A 20,324-nucleotide genomic window follows, 5' to 3' on the forward strand; every position below is an offset into this window, starting at 1 on the left:
GTGTGCCTGTGTGTGTGTGTGTGTGTGTGTAAGTGTGCCTGTGCGTGTGTAAGTGTTCCTGTGCGTGTGTGTATGTGTAAGTGTGCCTGTGCGTGTGTGTATGTGTAAGTGTGCCTGTGCGTGTGTGTGTGTGTAAATGTGCCTGTGCATGAGTGTTTGTGTTAATGTGTGTATGTTTATGTGTATATATCTGTTTTTATGTTCGTACGCGTGTGGTGTATATGTATATGCGTATACGTATGTTTATGTGCATGTGTATGTGTATGTACGTGCATGCGCACGTTTGTCTACGTGCGCGCATGTATGTGTCAGTATCATAGTTTATGCAATCGTTAAGTTGCCACGCTATACATCGGCGAACATCTTCACTAGCTATGTGGGCTAGGCTCTGCTATCTGTTACATAACATTACTTAAACATAATATACACATCTAACGAATATATATATATATATATATATATTAGTGCTCGGTCGCTCGTCTATCTACATCACGTCAATAGATACGAAACAGGTAAAGTATGCAAGTGAGTGAGAGTTAGACACGACCCTAAAAGAGACCTTCATTACTGGCCTGTCTGAACAACCTGATACATATGGCCGATTCCAACGTCCAACTTCACCTACCCGTTACTGGAATGGCTGCCTCCGTTGCGGAATGCCATCTTGTTTGCACTTGCACCTACAGTAGTAACAACGTTGTTCGCACGACCGACGGCGCTCCGGTGCTGGACCCTGTGGTTATCGATTGCGCTAACGATCACTGTAACAAGCGCTGGCACCTTCAACTGGTCGTAGTCGTAGTTCTGTATGCTTCTACAGAACAGCTCCTCCTCGATAGCTGCCGTCTGTAGCAGACGCAACCGTTGTCGACGGGGGCAACTCCGAAGCGTATCGTGGTGTCGTCGATCCCTATTCGGATTAATACCACTACTACCACGAACGGATTAGATTAATATGAGAGAGAGGTAACTGGGTGGGTGCAGGCGGCAGGCCTCGCGTCCCTTACTGTAGGATGCCTATTAACTAAGAGCAAGCACAGGAGTCTCGTTGCTTACAGCTGGGGGAGAAAGGGGTAGCTTATGGTCAGACAACGAGGGCAGTAGTATTATACGAGTGCGAATATTCCGTACTTTTCGACGGCTGGTTTCGTCGATCAGCGGCGATTCGACGGTTAGCACTCCACACCTACACACTGAGCTTTTTCCTTCTGGCACCGTGATTCGAGCACAGCGAAGAGCGGCTGCTGCAGTCGTCTTTGCACGAGCCGACGTTACCTGACGGATAGTTATTTCAAGACACTTTGCCTGAATCGATGGCAGTCGGCAAATTCTCGTGCTCTCGGCTCTCGTACGAGAACTACGAATGAGAAACGCAGATTCTAACAAACGAAGATATCCTTCGGTTCCTTCGGTCGTTGCTCGGCCTTTGTGCGGCCGCTTCCTACCAGTTTTTTCCTGTGCTATTTCCCTGAATTCCGTACCAGCCAGATAGTCTTTCTTCTACGCACTTCTCTAGATTTGCTCACACCAATCACCACCTAATCTGCACCAGATACAATAATGGGCCCCGGTACCAGCACCACGGAGCACTCGGCAGCGACCAGCGAAGACCGACCAGGACTAATCAGACCCCTAACACCGCCAACAGCCGACGGCAGCAGCGACTCTATAGCGATGGCGCCGGCGACGGTGGCGGCAGCCACTCGACCAACAACGGAGTGGCGGTAGCTGCGATGATCGTGTAACTAAGATCAGCCAAGCAACGCTGCGACTGGCTGCTACGGCGGCCGCGGCAGCGACAACGATGGCGGCTGCTTAAGGCTGTTTTAGTGATTGTAGCAGTAGCCAGAGCAGCGGCGGTTAGTCGGCAGTCGCAGGCTGTGCTAGACAAGTCACTATGTCCTAAGGTACCCAGCAACGGGAGAAAAAACAAGGCAGCCGGCTGATACAGCGATCCATACAGAGATAGAGAGAAGGAAGGCGAGACACACACAGGCAGAGATACGACCAACTCAAGCTATTTCAGCCGCAGTGCAAAAGGAGAGCGAGATCGATAGCCTTGTCGGTCTGTCGGTCTGTCTGTCTGTCTGTCCCGCCGCCTGCTCGCACAGAGAAGTCGTATGCATAGAAGCCTAGACGATGGCTTGGAGACGGAGAGCGGGGGAATACGATGGGTTACGACCGTATGCTATTGGGTATATATTTGCAATTGATATTGTGAGTCACGAAGTTTACTATGATGATGATGCTATAGTGAGATGGATAGGCAAAAAGTATAGGTCGAATTGTCATCAAACGGGCATATTGAGGTGGGCGCATGTAGATTACTAATCAACGCAGTTTTTTCCCTGGGTTATGAAATAAACATATATCACTTTTAAAATATATTTAACTTAACACGTATATCGACTCTTATATTTGATATACTATCTATTCGTTAATTCAAAATAGACACTAGGCCTTCGCGAATAACGAAACGAATACATTGCAACATTGTGTAGCTAATGCATACGACTATACATAAAAAGCTGTAAAAATTCGGAATGATAATTGTAGCTGAGACGTGTATTTCTATCTCCTATAACTAAGCAGAAAACCTCAAAGGTTCCATTAAAATGAAATTATGTCATAAACTTTTACGCAGTTAGTCAACTATGCCAACCTTTTATTTAAAAAAGAGGATCAGAAGTGTATAACTTATTTATTTGTCTTACCTGATTACTTACTAATGACAATAATCAATAAAGTTCTTGTGCGCTTATAACGTCAACCTGATTACTTAGATACTTTATCATATTTATGCCTATTAAACGTTAAGAATTATTAAAGGCTAATATTATTTTTGGTAGTATTAAACAATAATATTTGCGAATAAAAAAACAGAACTGCGAAACCTAAATAAACTATTATTATTTTCTGATCTAGAAAGTTGTTAACGTGTTATTTTTGAAATTAAAGCTATGAAGTAAGTATTCAAGAAGCTACTAGTGTAATTTGCCTACTGTTATTAACCTATTTAAATTATCTTAAACACTGGCTTCTTCCAACACTGAATAGCCAGTCAAACTTAAGCTCTTGCACAACTTATAAGAAAATCGTTTTCCATTTTCTTGAGGCCTCCGCTTTTCTCCTTCGTTACTTTCGCTACTGACGCGTGTAGAAGAGATTCTATGGACGAGGCTTCTATGCTGATTCGTAGTTGGGTGAAGCCATATGGGAGTTCTTACCCCCTAACCTCAGCACCTCTTTTTCTTTCGTTGCAGAGTTCCCTCCTCCTCTCAATTGCCCAGAACAGCCTTAACACTCAGCTCCGTCGACACCCGACCTTTGTGAGCCCCCCAAAACGGTCCTCTGAACCCTGTGAGGAGGACTATTTCAGGCACACTTGAGGCCCGGACACCATTAGCGCCCCCTGCTGGTGCAGTTGTGCAAGTCAACCCTATCTAAGTGCATCAGGTACACTGCCATTGCAGCGGCTAAGAAAGCTTATAGCGGTGCCATTCTTGTATCTGAAAGAGATCCAGTAGGAGGAAGTAAAACGGATCACTGTGTTGCACTCAAACACAAAAATCACATGTAAATGGGACAATGAATGTTCACAGAAATCGAAAATCCAACTCTTGGCTTAAATCATATACATCTCGAGACTTCGGACATTAGTTACAAGAAATTCCCACCTGCTTGCTTAGTCAGACAATAAATCGCAAATCAACACTTGCTACTTTCTAGGCCGAATTTACTGGTATGGCGTTAATTTATTGCAAATTGATTGGGCGGGTTTCTTATGGGCAAATTTGCGAGAATGAATAAATTAAATGTGTCATCCATAAAGGGAATTTTACCGAAAAATTGGACGCAAACGCTAGAAAAAACATGGCGAGCTAGCGCCAATTAAATGTAATAAACAAAGCCTATCGGGTTTGTGAGTTCGGGTCGATGAGATCATTTTCGAGAGCGCTGTATTATTTTTTCATAAAAAAAAAATGTTGAGTAAAAGGAATATTTTATCCAATTGCCAACGATTCTGTAAGGTACGAGAACGATTCTAGCCTTAAATGAAATTCATGTTAGCGATAAGGATACATTACATTTTTAATTAAAGTTCACTGCATTAAGCTCTCAAACAATGAAGGTAACAGGATTATGTAATTATGGTAATTGAATGTCGGTATATTATTATACGGTGGCCATTTTTCTGAGGAAAACCAAACCTAGTTCTATTTATGCCTGCCTCAGCTGCAGTCGTTTATCCGACCCAGGTCGTGACAAACTACCACGATTATTTTCATAACAAAATTCTTTTCCAGTATTTAATGTTTGACATTTTTTTATTTTTATTTTATCATATCTTTCATATCAGAACCTAAAAAATAAGCATTATTAGGTCAAGAGAATACTCTAAAAGATTATCACATCATTTATAAATATTTAAGCAAATATACAAATAAACATTTTAACAGTTGTAATAATAAATTTTCGAATTGCCTGTTTATTTAAAATATGTGTCTCACTGTTACAGATGCTAGAGTACACAAATGCTCTACTCCGACAGACTCTCAAATGGCCACTATATTACACAACAGTTCAGGTGAGGTACGGATGAGGAATGGTTAATTACTCTTCGTATAATAATGGCTATTATGTTTTAGCAATAGAGAACAGTGAAATAGAAGTCAACGTGGGACGACAAAATGTTTTTTTTATTTACAAACTAATTTGAGAAACTTGCCTGATATCTTAAAGATGGTACCATGAAATTACAAGCGGCATGATTCGACAAAAACTTTTCCCGCATCTAGAGCTCCTACATGAATATATATACATATGTATACACATTGATCGAAGAATATCAACCAAGTGAAGGATTGTATTGCTTCTTAAGATGTAAGAAGAAGAAATCATGTTCCATAATGGCAATAAGCTAACCATCTATGGTGCAATTTAAGATCGATATTAGCTCGTTGTACAGATGAAAATTATAACGACCTTTTATGCTCTGCAATTGAGAACGGAAATCAATATCTCATTTTTAGGAACCTATTGCACTTGACACGGCATTTATAGCCAGTTCCTGGCATTTTTCTTCGCGCAAAAATCCACATAGCTTTAAGCTATCTTCTTAGATATTCTTAAGCTTTTGTTTAAATCCATACATAATGGATGCGGAACTTCTTCATCATCAATGGCCCCTATGTCGAAAATGTCATGTAATGCTAGGACATCAATTAGCTGCCAGTCCTAAAATTTGGTTTAAAATGGACAAGATAGCATTTCGTCTCCAAATGCCTCGGGACTAATAGATGCGCTCGAACAAATACGAATATCAGGAGTTACTGTGAGGTGACACAGCTGTATTGACTGGTATTTTGATGGAAAACGTATCCATTATCAATATATTATCTCTGTTTTCGATGTAGCTTGCACATAGGATAACTATCAGACAGAGGTGGATCATTGCATGGCATTTTTATTCCTTTTGTTTAAATAAAGGTGCCATTTCCAGCACGTTTGTCAATTTAACGCTTGTTTTTTGTTGGGCTCTATCAGCCTCATCTTTGCTGCGATACATTACTCACAAAAGTACGGGTTTTTTGAAGCAACGCCACTTCACACATATACGCGCATATACAAATATATATTGAAGTTAACATATTCACGTTGGTTGCCACCTTCACGTTGTGCGAGATGACGTTTTGTATTTATCTTGTTTGAAATGCCTGTAAATACTGTACTATTAGACTGTAGCCATCTAAATCGTATTAATAATTTTGATAAGCTGTGGTGTTATTTAGCCGGAAGGCAAAAGGGCCACGGCATCTTTTGCATGTACCTTTACTTCGAAAAGATAGTTCAATCTCCAAAAATGTTTAGATAATAACTATAGATGTTTTAATATTAAAAATGAAAAACTAAACTGTTTCTATGAAGACTCTCTAACTGTTATTACATACTTGTTCGTTTTGTAAATAGAAACACAATTTTATTAATTGGATTTATCATTCAATATTCTGCAAGTATATCTTAATATATCCAATCATTTCCCGACTATGCAGATATTAAGCGCCACGGCTGGCACAAACAGCCATCAATGACGCGGCCATAAGGTCTAGACTGTTTCGTAGCGATTTTGATTGTGATCATGCAAATACTCCTCGTTTTAGCATACTCGGGTTACAGAAGATAATATACACTGAATTATGACACTTTTCGAAACTTGATCCTAGATAACAACGCTTAAGTAAATTTTCATATGATAAGCTATGAAGTTAGTGGGAAAATAGTTGAAAATGATGAATCACATCACGACAGAACGTAGCTGATTTCTAGTCGCGATCAGCAGATGTCTGATCAGCAAATGATTAGATACAGACTCGATATTGCACGAGAAAAAACAATCTGCAATGTCCTCTGCCAAGATTAGCTAGTATAGTTCGTGTCTATGGTCGGTGACTCGGCGTGCGGAGTTCAGAAGAAAAACTTATGAAAGATGTATGTCTGTCATATCTAATCAGTTAAGAGAAATTTCCGTATGCAACTATTGTTAAACATTAGCTAGCAGAGGAAATGCCATAGCTTAAAGAATGTACAAGCGATCCAAGATGCTATGTATACTAAATACACAATTCCTAAATCACTAGCGCAATAAAAGCGGGAAAGAGTAACCTTTTGGGGCGAATTTCTACCGAAAATAAGGAAAAATGACGCTTACTCATGGTAACTTCACTTCGAGTGCTAAGGGTTTTTTTCTACCCAGTCTGACGTAGCCTGGTTTGCCTTAAAGTTAAATTACACTTGTATTACTTTAAGTTCCAGGCACTAATGTTTGCAGCAATATAGCGCCCTCATGAGCATATGTTTAAAATTACTTAGTCTGAACTTGAACTGACCATAGGCATCTTCAGACAGTACTTATATAATGTTAGTAACTGAAAGTGTTTTAATTACATTCGCTATATAAATGCTGTCTAAATCAATTTCAGTTGTGCCGGTACTTGCGTGTTACTAGACAATATATAGAAAAACATGTATATTGTGGCCTTTTAAGTAGGACTCGAAGCCTAACTTGCGAACAAAGTTAGTTCTACGAGGATTTAGAAGGTGGTTCGTGGCGAAGATGGGTCTAATTTTAATGATGATTTATCTTAGCAAGCTATATGTGTTGAAACCCTAGAAGTATTATTAGGGTTGACCGGGAAGCAATACTTGTTTTTGCTTATTCCTTATCTTTTGCTAATTTCTATTCGCTGAGGGCTAACTCCTATATAGCGCTGAGAGGCTGTTCCTTTACTTCTCAATCAAAGCATTTTGTTGTCGTCCTTACTCATGCAATAAAATTTTACCCTGAACCCCCATTTTAAAGTAGATACCTTTTCACGAAATGGGACATTATCGTTATTTAGTAAAACAATATCATATAAGGATCATTAAGGTATAACGTAATAAAGGTAGATCCAAACCCAGAGTAACTGAAACGTAAAAACAATCACCAAAAACTGGCTTGAGAACTCCAATAAGAAAAAAAGATAAATATTGTAATACACAATTAATCAATCAATAAAAGTAATTTTAATAAAATATATAGCTTCCACAATTAGCTTTTCCGATCCCGTTTTTCCCTTTTAACCAATTTCGACTTACTGTCGTTTATTATTATTATTATCGGTGTTATTTGAGATGATTTCTATATTATCAAACGCGAATTTGAATATGTAAAACCTTAAGACACGGCGATGGTAACAGGCTTGAGGAGCATAAAGAGAGATATCTTACTTGTAATAAATAAAAAACAAGTAATATACAAAAACGGAGATTATTTGAGCAAACAAATGTATAGAGAGATTTTTTTTATTTTTTCCTATAGCGAAGCATTGTTTTATGTGTAGGACAGGGAATGTAGCAGTCGGATAAGTCAATGGAGTATTACATTCGTGAGGCACATTTAAACTGAGGTAATGAAAAACAAATAAGTGGACAGTAAATGTTTTTCGGCTGTGCTCTGTGAAAAGTAAATTTCAGAAGCATAAATAGTGGGTCATTCGACGAGCGAAATTTCATCTTTTAGTATTAATATTATCCCATTTAAATTTTATTTATTCAGTTTTTTTATTTATTCAGAAAATGTGCTCACAGCGATTACCATAGTCAATATAGTTGTGTTAATTCCACGTATTTATGCTGATTCGTATTCAAAGTTAAGTTGATACTAGCGAAGTCTCTATATGGGGCATCGCCGCGTTGGCATTGTTTCGCCCGCTTGCGGCTTGCTATGCCCAATGTAGAGAAGCGGTTGGCGCCATCTTTGTTTTTAGAAAATCACCTTCACCGATGGACGGCGATACTAGCAGACGATGATACGAAGTCCCGTCGAGACTAGTAGTGCCTCTAGACTCTTCGCTGGTCGACACAGCATCAAGCAGGAAAGCGGGTGGGTGGGTGAGTGAGTGAGTGAGAAGCCAGTGAGTAGAGTACACAGGCGAACTGAGTTGTGAAGTGTTCGTCAATTGTTACAGCAGTAACGAAGACCTCGCCATCGTTTACTCTCTTCGGTTACGGTGGTGCTGGTGTGCATATGAAAAGTGAAGCCTCTGCAATCCAATTGGAAGTGTAAGTAGGGCTTTCTTTGAAAGTCGCAGTCTATGCAGGCTATATCAGAGATATCCAAGGTTAGCAGCTACTAGGTTTGCAGCCGGTGCTGGTCTGAATCCTATCTATGTTTGCTCGGCCGAAACTCCCGTCGAGCTTTGGTAGCCGTCGCCACTGATTTTGCTATGTCTTGAAAGGATGTGTTGTGCATGATAATCGATATAAAGAATCAAAGCTCGAAAAGTGATGGACAAAGTTCAAGCGCATTTTCTCCATATATGCCAGGAAAGCTGACTGAGCAGGACAATCTTTGTGGATTAATCCGAATGATCCGTTCATTATTAAGTTCGAAATGAAATACCTTGTCTGACTTACGCATTAAGCCACCTAATCACCCTCAAATGTTGGTACTGCCGTTGAGTTATATGTTACATTCGATAGGATAGGTATATGGCAGTTTATTCCCGTCATGGTGCAGTTTTTGCCTCCGACTGAACTTAGGGACACGTGATATGGTTTAAGTTCGACACTGGGTGTTAGCTTTGTGTTGGATGGAACCAAACGTTCGAAGTACCGTTGAACGGGACTAGCACCGGACGTTAAGCTTGAAAGATTTTTTATTGGCTTTAAGTGGAGTAATGATAGCCGGGGGGGGGGGAGGGTAAAACGCACGGGGGAAAATTAGTTCGGTTTGCATTGGTCCGTATAAAGGCTCATGTGGCATATCTATAATTAACGCCAAACGAAGCGGTCACCATATTCTTTGCTGATATTATTAGTCGTACAAAGATTATGCTGTAATAAATAGGAAATTTAATATTGCGACAGCTGACGAACGTAAACAACGCTGTATCAAGAACAGGGCATCAGTGGTAACAAAAAGCCAGAAAGAAGATTCTAGAAACAGTGGTGATGTGCACGCTGATGTTGCAAAAATCTACAACTAGCGAAATACAGACGGGTCCGTTTTTCGAACTGGGTAAAAGTTGAAGACCGTCTCGTCACTTCCACTTTTTTTTTAGTATTTTGTTTAGATGCCAGGTCGGATCGTTGATTTCGGTATGAGTTCTTATTTGTTATTTCCACTAGATACGGGCTTTAACAACAAATATAGGATTTACACTATGCTGCAAAACCAATTTTGAAGGTGTGATGATGTAATAGCAAATCTCGTACCTATTGCTGTTATCGTGATTGTTTTCGAATTGAGCCAAACATTATTCGAGGCCTAAAGGCTAGCTGTTTCAAAAATACTTTTGGATTTTTTTTCAAATAGTAGTACCCAGTGCAGGTGTGTATTGTGAGATATGACAACAGCATACATCTTTCAATAAAATATTTTGGGACGGTGGTGTTCAACAGCCCTAGAAAATGCTCGCTGTCCAATGCAAAAATTTCGGCTAAACTGCAACAACAATTTGTTGGTCTACAGATGGGATTCGGTTGTTATTAAGAACAGGAAGGGGATCTATTATTTCTTAATGTGAAACGATTTTTGATCTTTTGTCTTTTATTGTGGCAAATTAGCAGTTATCTGAATGATCAAGAACTCCGAATATCATAACATTTCTTTAATATCTAGTTGAAGCTATGTTGTGTGGGGTACAGTATGTAGCTATTTCCTAGTGTTTACTATATTAGGCTTGTACTTGAGGACTCACTATAATTATATAGGTTGTCATTTTCATCTTATAATCTTTCAGATCAGAATGTCGTCATATTTCACTTGGGGTCATACAAGTCCTGTGACGCGGGCTTAACATTGCGTGTATGTTAGCGTTTTAAACAGTAGTGAGAATAAAGGTTTTCATGACTGCGAGGTCTTTAGCTGCGTACGGGCACTGCACACAGCTTGAAATCTATGCTCGCTGGGAAAATGCGATGCCTAAGAACCTCCAAAGCTATTAGTAGCCGTTTCACTGTAAGCAAAGCTGGCTGGCCACTAGTACCTGATTAGTGCCTAGGGTAGTTTTCCATAAATATTTTGCTTTTTCTAATAATACTAGTTTTCGCGTTGTAGCAAATATCTCTTTTGCTTATCGGTTGAGAATATGCGATCTTTATGCATCTCTCCTTCTCTCACCCAGGAAAACCGTACGGAGATACTTTTCAGGTAAAATATTCTGCAATATCGTGATCAAAAATCCAATAATTAGATAGTCTAAAACATCAACCTAAATCGTGAATCTCATATATCAGTGCACAGCGATATATTAGATACTTTTAAATTTGACAGGCTTTATTAAATCCTATTATTTTTTTTGTTTTTCTCATTTCCAAAGCGAATAGCTGAAGCTCCGACAATTCGTTCTTGGCCATACTTCATTTTTTGGTGCCTTTCGGCGTAATAGTATTTACACCTTTGCCGCCATGGATGTTTTTGTCATGGTTCGCCGTAAGCAGACCACCCTCTTCCTTGATGCTAAGGAAACGACGCCCGTGCTCGATCTCAAGAAAATGATCCATGGCATCCTTAAAATCAAACCTGAGGAACAACGCTTGTACCACAACGATATCCAGATGGACGATAATAAGACGTTGACCGACTGCGGTCTCAACGCGAATTCGGCCAAAGCGCAAGCGCCCGCTACAATCGGACTGGCCGTAAGCGATGAGACCCTAGAGGTAACTAAGCAGCTTTTCAAACAAATGATTGCTGTACTATAATGTCTCTGTCTTTCATTTTTTTCAAGCCAACCCTTACTTTGAAGAGTGCATAACCCCAGCTTTCTGCTTTGTAATTTTTTTCAACTCCACGAATACAGAAGTCACGAGGTGCGCGCCCTCGGTCTCGTAGTGACACAGTCTCTACGAAATGTGTATCCCTACTGACGTTGGTATTATTGTATATCTCAGGAACTTAGAATAAATTGTTTGCTGTGCTAGCAAAAGGTATTGTACGTAATCATAGCTTCACTTCGATGAAATTATTATATGAGAAAAAGTATGGATTTCTGCAAAAGAAACACGTTGCTTTTATTTCGAATCAATTATGCCTAGTTTGTCATAATAACAATATAATACAGAAGTAAAAAGTCTACTTTGCTGCGATAAGACAGGTATGCATACATATTCAGGTTATTTGATCGACACATAGGAAAGAAGTACTGATAGAAATGTAATTGTCTAATTATTAATATAGATCACTCCGTTATCGTCGCCACCCGAGCTGCCTGATGTCATGAAGAGCCAGGATTCGGCGGTGGACCCGGCCTGCGCCTAAGCGAAGAAGATGTAGTACCTGGCCCAACCCCTACCTAAGAAAAGATCTGCAGTGGATTCATTCTTTCTTATGGCTCGTACTCATCGATGGCGTCATTTCAAAAGATTCCTATGCCACTTTCCCCCCACGAATAGTCCCCCTCTGCCGAAAGCAGTACTTCCCCGAAATATTTGTTTTGCCCTAATAATGCACCCATTTCACCCCTTCATTATTCATTTGTATTTTTTTAAAGAAAGAACTAATAATTAGTGTATTCTTGCTGTTCTGTTAATCAGGTTTCTAGAATGACCTTTTCTGTCGGATTTGTTAAGAGAAACTACTGGTTAACGAAAGGTTATTGCCTGTTTGATACATCATTATCACAGGCACATCATGTTCATCATCATATCAAAAGCATCCATTCAGGTGCATGAGCCAGTGTGTTCAAAATTCAGATGACGATCAGAAGACAAGAAAAGTACTCAAATGCTGAGAACGTATAAAGTTCGACGAAAAGTGTAAAAATAATAACAATAACTACAACAGTAAACCAATTCCAGGACAATGATATTAAGCTATGTGTTCAAAAGACAAATGGACAAGAAAATGAAAATTCCAACAGATGGAGATTATGCACGTGGGTCATATATATATGCAGGTGGGACGAACCAGTCACGCCCCACTAAAGAAAAGCTTTGAAAATAAAATATAATCAGAAAATGGCGAAGAGCAATAGTTACCTAAAAAAAAAAACATAAATCAGTCAATTGCTTCAGTAATTCACCGACGGTAGGACGTTAGACGTTAGTCCCATATTCCCCGCCGTTTAGCTAGATCTTGCTCACCCTTTTCAATTAACTCCTTTCCTATCTCTTGACACATCGTTTTTTTTCACTTCTCGGTGGACTTTTGCTACTACATGACGTCATTGTTAATGAAAGAAAAACAGAAATATGATAACATGTTGGTCAAGGCCGCGTCGTGCCTATCACGACGTTTTTGTAGCTTTACCAGCAAATTCTACACACTTGCGCGTATAGAACATATTTTTTTGTTGTCGATTTTGTCTAGTTATTTAATTATTACAATCGTAATTTCTACTAGAAAAACCGAACTTTTTAGTCCAGAACGTCGTTGTAGGAGAATTGAAGATTTGAGGCAAAGAAGATGACTGTGAAAAGAAATATAAGGAAAGAAGTGGTGGCACTATAATATATATATATACATGTATATATATATATATACATGTATATATATATATATATATATATACATGTATACATATATATACATGTATACATATATATATATATGTGTATAAAGCGTTGTAATCTAATTGATTGCTATGATTGCTGCACACATGCCCATATATATATTGGCACATGTACTTGGTGGCGATCGTACTGAATGAAGATATATTTATTATATTAAACTGTGACAGTGACAATAAAGAATACAAGAACGAGTACACACAGTGTGTAACTGTTACAACTATTATTAACTACAATTGTATAATTGTAAACCAGGCAGTATGTTAGTCACTACAGGTCTTGTAAGAAAGTATAAAACTAATTACAAATTGCTAGTAAACAGTTTTGGCGTATCCTTTTGTTCGAAACTTTGGTTACTATTATATTTCTATTACAATCACTATCAGTATAACTATCATTGTTGTATTTATCGTGTGAATCGTCTTTACTTGGTCGCCATAAAAAGGGAAGCAAGAAAAGCGATGTAGAGACTATAAGACGCAGACAAACTGAAACATTGCAAGTGAGAATACGACGTACAGCAGTTACATAATTATTACTATTAATAATAAGCAGAATCAATACGGAACTAACAGAGGAGAGAGTGGCAGATTATATATATATATATAGAAAAGATGTCCTAGATGAAAAGAAAAAGGAAATATATATGAAGCCTAAATTACCGGGTACGTGAAAGAATAAGGAGGGACGATGTAATGTAGCTGTTCGCATTGTGTTATTTATAATGGTTATTTATAGACATCTAATAGTAGACCATTGGGAATGCAGCTTTGGTAGGAACCAAGTAGCACAGATCTTTCGGATCTCGATAATAAAGTTAGATAAAAATTCAGTTGGTAATCATCTCCTTGCGAAAGTATGTCTAATTTAATTAAAACTTAAATGAAGTATTCTTACTTCATTACAGTCTTTATTCAGCATCATCACAAATTACAACGCGAACAGAAGCAATAACCCCTCGCAGTCGTACGTGTAAAGAATTATGGAGAATGCAATTATTATTAAACGAACAACAACAGAATTAGCAGTATATAATACTGAAGTTAGTCGAAAAGTGGTGTCGTAATTTTCAATTTTAGATTGAAAGAGTAATATTGTTATTTGAAGAGTACTGGGAAGGCAACCTTCGAACTTTGTTATCTGCACATTTTCCTATCTAGCCTTAAAGCTGGTAGATTTTTCTATGTTTGTTGTATTATTTACATTGTGGCCTGTCTGTTAGTGATTTTTTATGAAATGAAAAAATAAGAAAAGCTAAAAACATTTGGCACTAAGCTCTTTACTATCACAGTCCCAACCCTGGAAAACGTTGAAACGATGAAACTATATGTAGAATTACATGGAAATTAGCAGTATCCTTATACAATAGGTGCTCAGCATTTCTAGAGCTCTCACTTTCAACCATTAAGCGTCCTCCTTTTAAGGAATGGTCACCTCAGAGTTTTCTACACAGCTATGCGTTAGTCGCCGTCTTAACCTGAACCGCCGCAGGGTGCACTAGGAAACAGTTTAAGGAAAAGAAAATGTACAAGAACTTGTAAAGCATTTGAACGCATACAAGTCGCATTTGTCATGAATGGTTCTCATGAAAAGCTTTGGCGATCCCAAAATTTTTTCACTAAATTCAGGCACATGGTTTATACATGTATGCTCATGCAGCATGATGCGGGGCTAGACAATTCAAAATAAGGAGACAAACCCAAAAATATGTATATAAATAGAGCGCCTTTATAGATGCTCTGTTATTTGTCAAGGAATTCGTTTGACGTCATATCAATACAAGAAGATCAAGAAACGTATGGAGCATTGTAGTAAGAAAAGCCAGTGCCCCAAATAAGTTATCGGCATTTAAAATTAGAAAAAGGGAATTACTTTCGACCAATCGAATATAACGATAGGTAAAGCAGTGAAATCAAACAGCTAGATATTCGTCTGCCCGAATAAAGTAAAATATCGATTAAGAGGACTAGTATTTTCGTTTATGGGTAGCGTTACCACATTTTAAGGTGATACTAATGAAAGCCGTGTTAGTTGAGTGACGACTGTAAATATATTCAATTTATTCACTATGGCATCGCGTCAGCTGCTATTATAACCAGCGACCTTTTAAGAACACGTAATAGATCCGATGTTATTCGAAACGGAAGCCGATCACAATCGTTATTGTTTTACGTAAAACACAGGATACAAATCAGTTAACCCTATAGGTCTAAAATGAAATTAAATTCATGTCTGTAATATAGTGAAGTCAAATTATTTCTCAGCCAGGAAATAATGTTATACTCACTCCGGCATAATGTAAATACCTAACCTAACATCGATTTTTCTGTTTTCAGCAAATTCAGTTATCGGATTACCCCTTAACGTTGAAATGTTTGCTCGTTCTGAAAAGTTTTGTGAATCCTTGTATAATCCTGTGTTGTAAGATTTTTTTCGAAATGCAAACTAATTCAGTAATGAATACTTTTCTATGCTAAGAAGCAATACAACAGCCTCTGACCAAAAAAGCCAGTTCTTGACCGACAAATTCCAGCACGGACTGGATTAGTTCTCAACTTTTTCGAAAGCGGTGAAGGCCATAGAAAAAAAAAGTATAATAAATTTTTGTATTTAAAGTGATGTCTAAGAATCCCATTAATTTTGGCTTAACACGTTATGGCGTAGCCGGCTTCTAATTATACAGATTTAAAACTTCGCGTATACGTGCTTCTTAAATAAGCTGCCGAACAAACAAAAGTTTCTCTGAGCTTTGCTTGCTGGCATCTTACGCCGTACATTTTTCCGTTAAAATCTTAATTTTATTTTTCTTTTTGGATTATGGTCGAATAAATAATGTCGAATTTGTGATAGAGTATGTCGAAGTCCATTATGTCGTAGCTCAGGGACTGTGACCTGCTAAAGTTCTCGATTTCCAGTTCCGTAGCGTTACTACCAGTTCCGAACCTCGTTATCTCTATCCTTCTACTTATGGACAACAGCAGACAAATACGAAAGAAAAGTTTTGAGCGCAGATGAAGATACAGGATGACTATGAGGATAACTGGATAAGTTTGGACGGACTGTTGTTTGTCCTTACGAGCGTTTTTGGCCAAGATGTCTATGAATGATTATGCGCCAAGCGTTTCATCGTTTTGATGGACACGCTGTTAACAAGCACCGTGAACTATCGATGAGCGTCGTATATATAATGTAATTTCATTCTCATAATCGCTTACGGCTCGTAGGTTCTACAACAAACAAAATATAATTTTTTGCAATTTGCATCTACACATCTACTGAATCAACCTATGCAAATAAAGCCCATAACAGCTTCCCCGTAAAATAGTGTGCTAATTCTGTTCATAATTTCGTATTGACTACAAGAGTTTAAAAAGTTTGTCGAGACCTTGTCCAATATCTCCGACTTGTTTTACCACAGTAGCGGCCGCTTGCTGGACGTATGTATTATTCAAGACTTCGTTTCTGAATTCGGCACGAGCGCAGTTTATGCTACCGCCTGCGCCACGATATAATGAGTGGACCCGCCTCATCAAAAGCATCGAGGCTGCAGCGAACAGAGCCTGACCTATGGCGATCACCGTCAGGATGAAGCCGAACACTTTACCTTGGTTGAAAGCTGCTATGGCGATGGGGATACTGATAATCCCCTGCCGTGTGATGCCGAGTGCTGCAGCAATAGATAACCCTACCTGTATTTAGAGAAAGGGCTAATTGAAGTAGTTGGTACTCTGTGTACTATCACACTGCTTGGACGGATCTAGACGCTTCAAGTGATAGATGCGTAACATTAAGTTTTGTATACGTTCTCGCCAATGACGTTGTAGGTAAATCTAGGTAATCTTGTTACTTTTTGAGCTACATATACGAAATAGTATAAGGAATAAAAAACTTAAGCGAATCTTTGATCAAAACAATCTATTACGATTTGGTGAACGACGCTGTTCTGAGTGATCTCACCTGTATAGCGAAAATCAAGAAAAACATTATAAAGTTGAGCGACGAATTATTTCGAAATGCCTTATAGAGCGGTCGAAACCAGCACAGGTACGATAATGGCACATTGAGTACAATCGATCTAATGGAGCGCTTAAAAATCATTGCATCGTTTTTCGCTATCAAAACAGCTACGCCAGCAGACAAATTCGCCACTAATAGCAGTGAATAGAAGACCCACAAGTAAAACGCAGAACGCACGATTTTCTGATAGTCGAGCGGTATCTCGACGTTGATATCTGCAAGAGGTTCCAATATGAACAGGTGCAAGTTATCAACAATCGCATAAAGAAAACTATCTCAAAATTAAATGAACGTAGAGTGGGAATCGCCTCACTGTTTTTCATCCGTCCATTGGATTGAAATACTGCTGAACTTATAATGTTACGATCGACTCAGATGCATCATATACTTTCGAGTCTATTATGTTTATGTATGCAGGAAGAGAGGTTTGTGTAAATCTCAAAGATGAAAAAATGGCGCATATAGTGTATAACTACCCACCACACAATACGATCCATTAGGCCTTCGCTTGCTTACAAAACGTTCGCTATGTTGAGCCGTGAGACTTTTTTTGAGTGCGTTCTTGCTGAAATATTTTGAATAAAAAATGTGCTATAACTGAATCACTAATGTAGACAACACTATAAAAGGTGTTACCTTGATAGAAGCATGGCTTGAAAGGGAAAGTCTTAGGTAGAGGAGGAAAATTATTAGACCGGGTACTTCCGGGGTTTTCTCGTAATGACTGTTCACGCGCCTCAAGCTCCGCTGCTCGACGATCTAATTCATCCTGTTTCCTAAATAGCTCTTTCACTGACACCTTAATCTGACGGATTTCCATAGGAAGAAATAGATGAAGTTCATACATTAGTAAGTAGTATAATAATATTTACACTCACTCTATTTATACTATTTCTCCTTATTATTTTTATTACTTATTAATACTACCAAACATTATTAATACTAATGAACATTATTATCCATTTCAGAATTTCCGCTTTGAAAGTCTGCTTATTTTTTCTGGATGCAATAAATTTAAAACAATGTATGTAATTATGTGCGATAACCTATACCATGGTGATTGATATGAAAAATAGTCGAGATTAGTTAGAAGAATGGTTCTGCCGAATAAAAATCTATTAAACATCCTCAAATTTTTCGGTCCATGTAGTTTATAAAATTAAATCCTACGGGGGTATAACACTTAGCCTTTACCGATATTAAATTACACGCAATAGGAAACTTTGGCTTTTGAACTCCACACAAGCTTCAAGAGATTACTTTTCTTCTGATCTTCCATTCTTGCCCGTTTGCTTATTATATACGTATATATGATTAGGAATTTCGCCAACCTGTATTTGGCTGCATTCGACATAACGTATTTAATCAACATTTACCTCCGCGATCTCTTCGATCAAGACTTTTCTGGGACTAGGGCTTTGACTGGCGCTAAAGCTTGTTTTAGACTTATGAGACGGAGTTAGAAGACGAGTCTGTACATCCTGTAAATGCTGCAGCGATTGCGAAAGTGTCTTGGTCATTGCGCTGCCTTGGGGGCACAGTGTGCATTAAGCGTCCGTAAAAGACGTCCAGTCGAAGCGCAGTCCCAGTAAGGCGCCGATCTGTTTGTTTGAAGATTATAACCTGAAATTTTTTAGCTATGCACATCAATTGGTTCGTTCTGAGGTCTACAGTCTCCGGGAGATGGGGTCACAATTTTGTTACTTAAAATTTTATGACGATGAGAAAAAAATGGCGTGAAAATGTTACGTACCAATTTAATGGAATGGAATTTATTGGACTTTCACGATGTTCGTTGTTTCAGATAGATGACCTCTTAGGGCAAATAAGTCCTGAGTGGACAAAGTAATTAAAAATGGTCTGCAGTTTGACGTTTTGATGACTATCGAGCCTCCATGGTGGTTGCAGTGTATAATAGCAAGTGATTTACTAAGCTCTAGCCACTTCAATGTACACTCCACTGAATAATGCATCGTTTACAAAACCGCTCGATTAGTACCCTTCTAGGTGTTTTGTAGTAGCCTATTGAGCACGAGCTTGTGAAGATAGGTTGCATGAAACTTTAGACAACTTATAAAATTAATGAGAGGTATCATTGCCACAGTGCATGAATATATATTTTTTCAACATATTATGCCCAAGACAAATGTGCCTAAGTAAACCTAACGGTATCCTATTTCGTCCGCACCTTTGGATTAGGATATGTTTATCGATAAGTACTCATATGAGTAGCATTTAGATGGAGTTGGGTTTCTTATATGTAGCTTAGGTCCGAAATAGCATGGAATCGTCAATCATATCTTCAACTTTCTGCAACAAATTTTCTTAAGTTGTAAGTTTCCTCAAAAAGTTGTCCATTCCAAACAACGAATCTGCCTGCTGCTGAAGTTTGTCTATTCAAATTCTACAAACCACCGCGATTAACCTTTAAAGACCGTACCGTATACCTCAAATCGAAAAGAGGCTGCTGGAGATTGGATGCCGGGCAACGCGCTTAGCATACCTGTGTATTTTGGCTTATTTTATGGAGACGTGCGAGTTGGGCATGCGTAGTAGATATCGTTAGCTGGTTTTGCATCACAGCAATGGTACTTACCTCAATATGTTTTTTCAATATGTGAGCTTAGTAGTTTTAAAATTTACGTTCTGGTTGAAAATTTTCCACATATCAGTGCGATGTACAAGGAAACTGTAAAGCAAATCCATGTTTTCCTCTTGACAGCCAAGCGAACTGTTTTCCCTGATTTTTCCTAACAAAAATTAACGGAAAATACATAATTTACTTATTATTATAAATTGCGTAATTTACTATTACATAATTATTATATTATACCTATAGGCCTTAACAATAGGAGTCTACTAGTATGCTCAAAAGTCAATAAGTCACATTTGAGTTTACTGGAGCTTATTGTGAGCGTCGTTTATACCTTGCAGGAGTATTGCCTCACCTGGTTAGTTACAGACACTATCGTTTTCAGCAAGAACGACTGATTTGCATGGAACACATAATTATATTTCCCATGGAAGTTATTTCTTTTTATTAATCGTCATCTGTCATCATCTATCTTCTGAACAGCATCGTCATTTTCGTATTTCGTGTTATTGATTTATCAATTTTCTTCCTTTCCAGCATTATAATCATCATCATTAGCATGTGGTTATTTTGTTCGTTCATCACCCCTATTGTTTTTCATTTGACAGTGCAGGCACACAATTCTCGCTAGCGTACTCCTCAGAAGATGGATTTATAT

General features: G+C 38.4%; 3 protein-coding genes across 10 annotated transcripts in view; 1 reads left to right on the forward strand and 2 right to left on the reverse strand.

Moving 5' to 3' along the window:
• Window positions 1-2,457, reverse strand: part of LOC111265268 (uncharacterized) — a 26,299-nt gene extending 23,842 nt beyond the window's left edge. For 3 of the 5 annotated variants that reach the window (XM_086970431.1, XM_086970427.1, XM_086970426.1), the window contains exon 1: window positions 626-2,457. In XM_086970431.1, the coding sequence (XP_086826557.1) occupies window positions 626-663 (38 nt within the window). In that variant the 5' untranslated portion in view covers window positions 664-2,457. The remainder of the gene's footprint in view (window positions 1-625) is intronic. The other 2 variants (XM_086970429.1, XM_086970430.1) reach the window with 2 other exon arrangements.
• Window positions 2,458-8,387: 5,930 nt separating this feature from the next.
• EloB (transcription elongation factor elongin B) lies at window positions 8,388-15,017 on the forward strand. 3 transcript variants are annotated; one of them, XM_086970421.1, is made up of 4 exons: window positions 8,388-8,604; window positions 10,604-10,696; window positions 10,866-11,208; window positions 11,726-15,017. In XM_086970421.1, the coding sequence occupies exons 3-4, from the start codon at window positions 10,954-10,956 to the stop codon at window positions 11,804-11,806; spliced, it is 336 nt and encodes a 111-aa protein (XP_086826547.1). In that variant the 5' UTR covers window positions 8,388-8,604; window positions 10,604-10,696; window positions 10,866-10,953; the 3' UTR covers window positions 11,807-15,017. The 3 variants fall into 3 exon arrangements, with proteins under 3 accessions (XP_086826547.1, XP_022697546.1, XP_022697544.1); XM_022841811.2 differs by having other exon boundaries at window positions 10,671-10,696; XM_022841809.2 differs by lacking the exon at window positions 10,604-10,696 and having other exon boundaries at window positions 8,391-8,604.
• On the reverse strand, window positions 13,945-19,842 carry LOC111265274 (secretory carrier-associated membrane protein 5). 2 transcript variants are annotated; one of them, XM_022841807.2, is made up of 6 exons: window positions 19,670-19,842; window positions 18,450-18,696; window positions 17,710-17,878; window positions 17,014-17,288; window positions 16,442-16,745; window positions 13,945-16,017 (listed from the first exon to the last, which is right to left on the reverse strand). In XM_022841807.2, the coding sequence occupies exons 2-6, from the start codon at window positions 18,591-18,593 to the stop codon at window positions 16,010-16,012; spliced, it is 900 nt and encodes a 299-aa protein (XP_022697542.1). In that variant the 5' UTR covers window positions 18,594-18,696; window positions 19,670-19,842; the 3' UTR covers window positions 13,945-16,009. The 2 variants fall into 2 exon arrangements, with proteins under 2 accessions (XP_022697542.1, XP_022697543.1); XM_022841808.2 differs by lacking the exons at window positions 13,945-16,017; window positions 16,442-16,745 and adding an exon at window positions 16,955-17,013 and having other exon boundaries at window positions 17,231-17,288.
• Window positions 19,843-20,324: the final 482 nt, after the last annotated feature.

This window comes from Varroa jacobsoni, unplaced genomic scaffold (assembly GCF_002532875.2).
Source record: "Varroa jacobsoni isolate VJ856 unplaced genomic scaffold, vjacob_1.0 scaffold_950, whole genome shotgun sequence".
Taxonomy (NCBI): domain Eukaryota; kingdom Metazoa; phylum Arthropoda; class Arachnida; order Mesostigmata; family Varroidae; genus Varroa; species Varroa jacobsoni.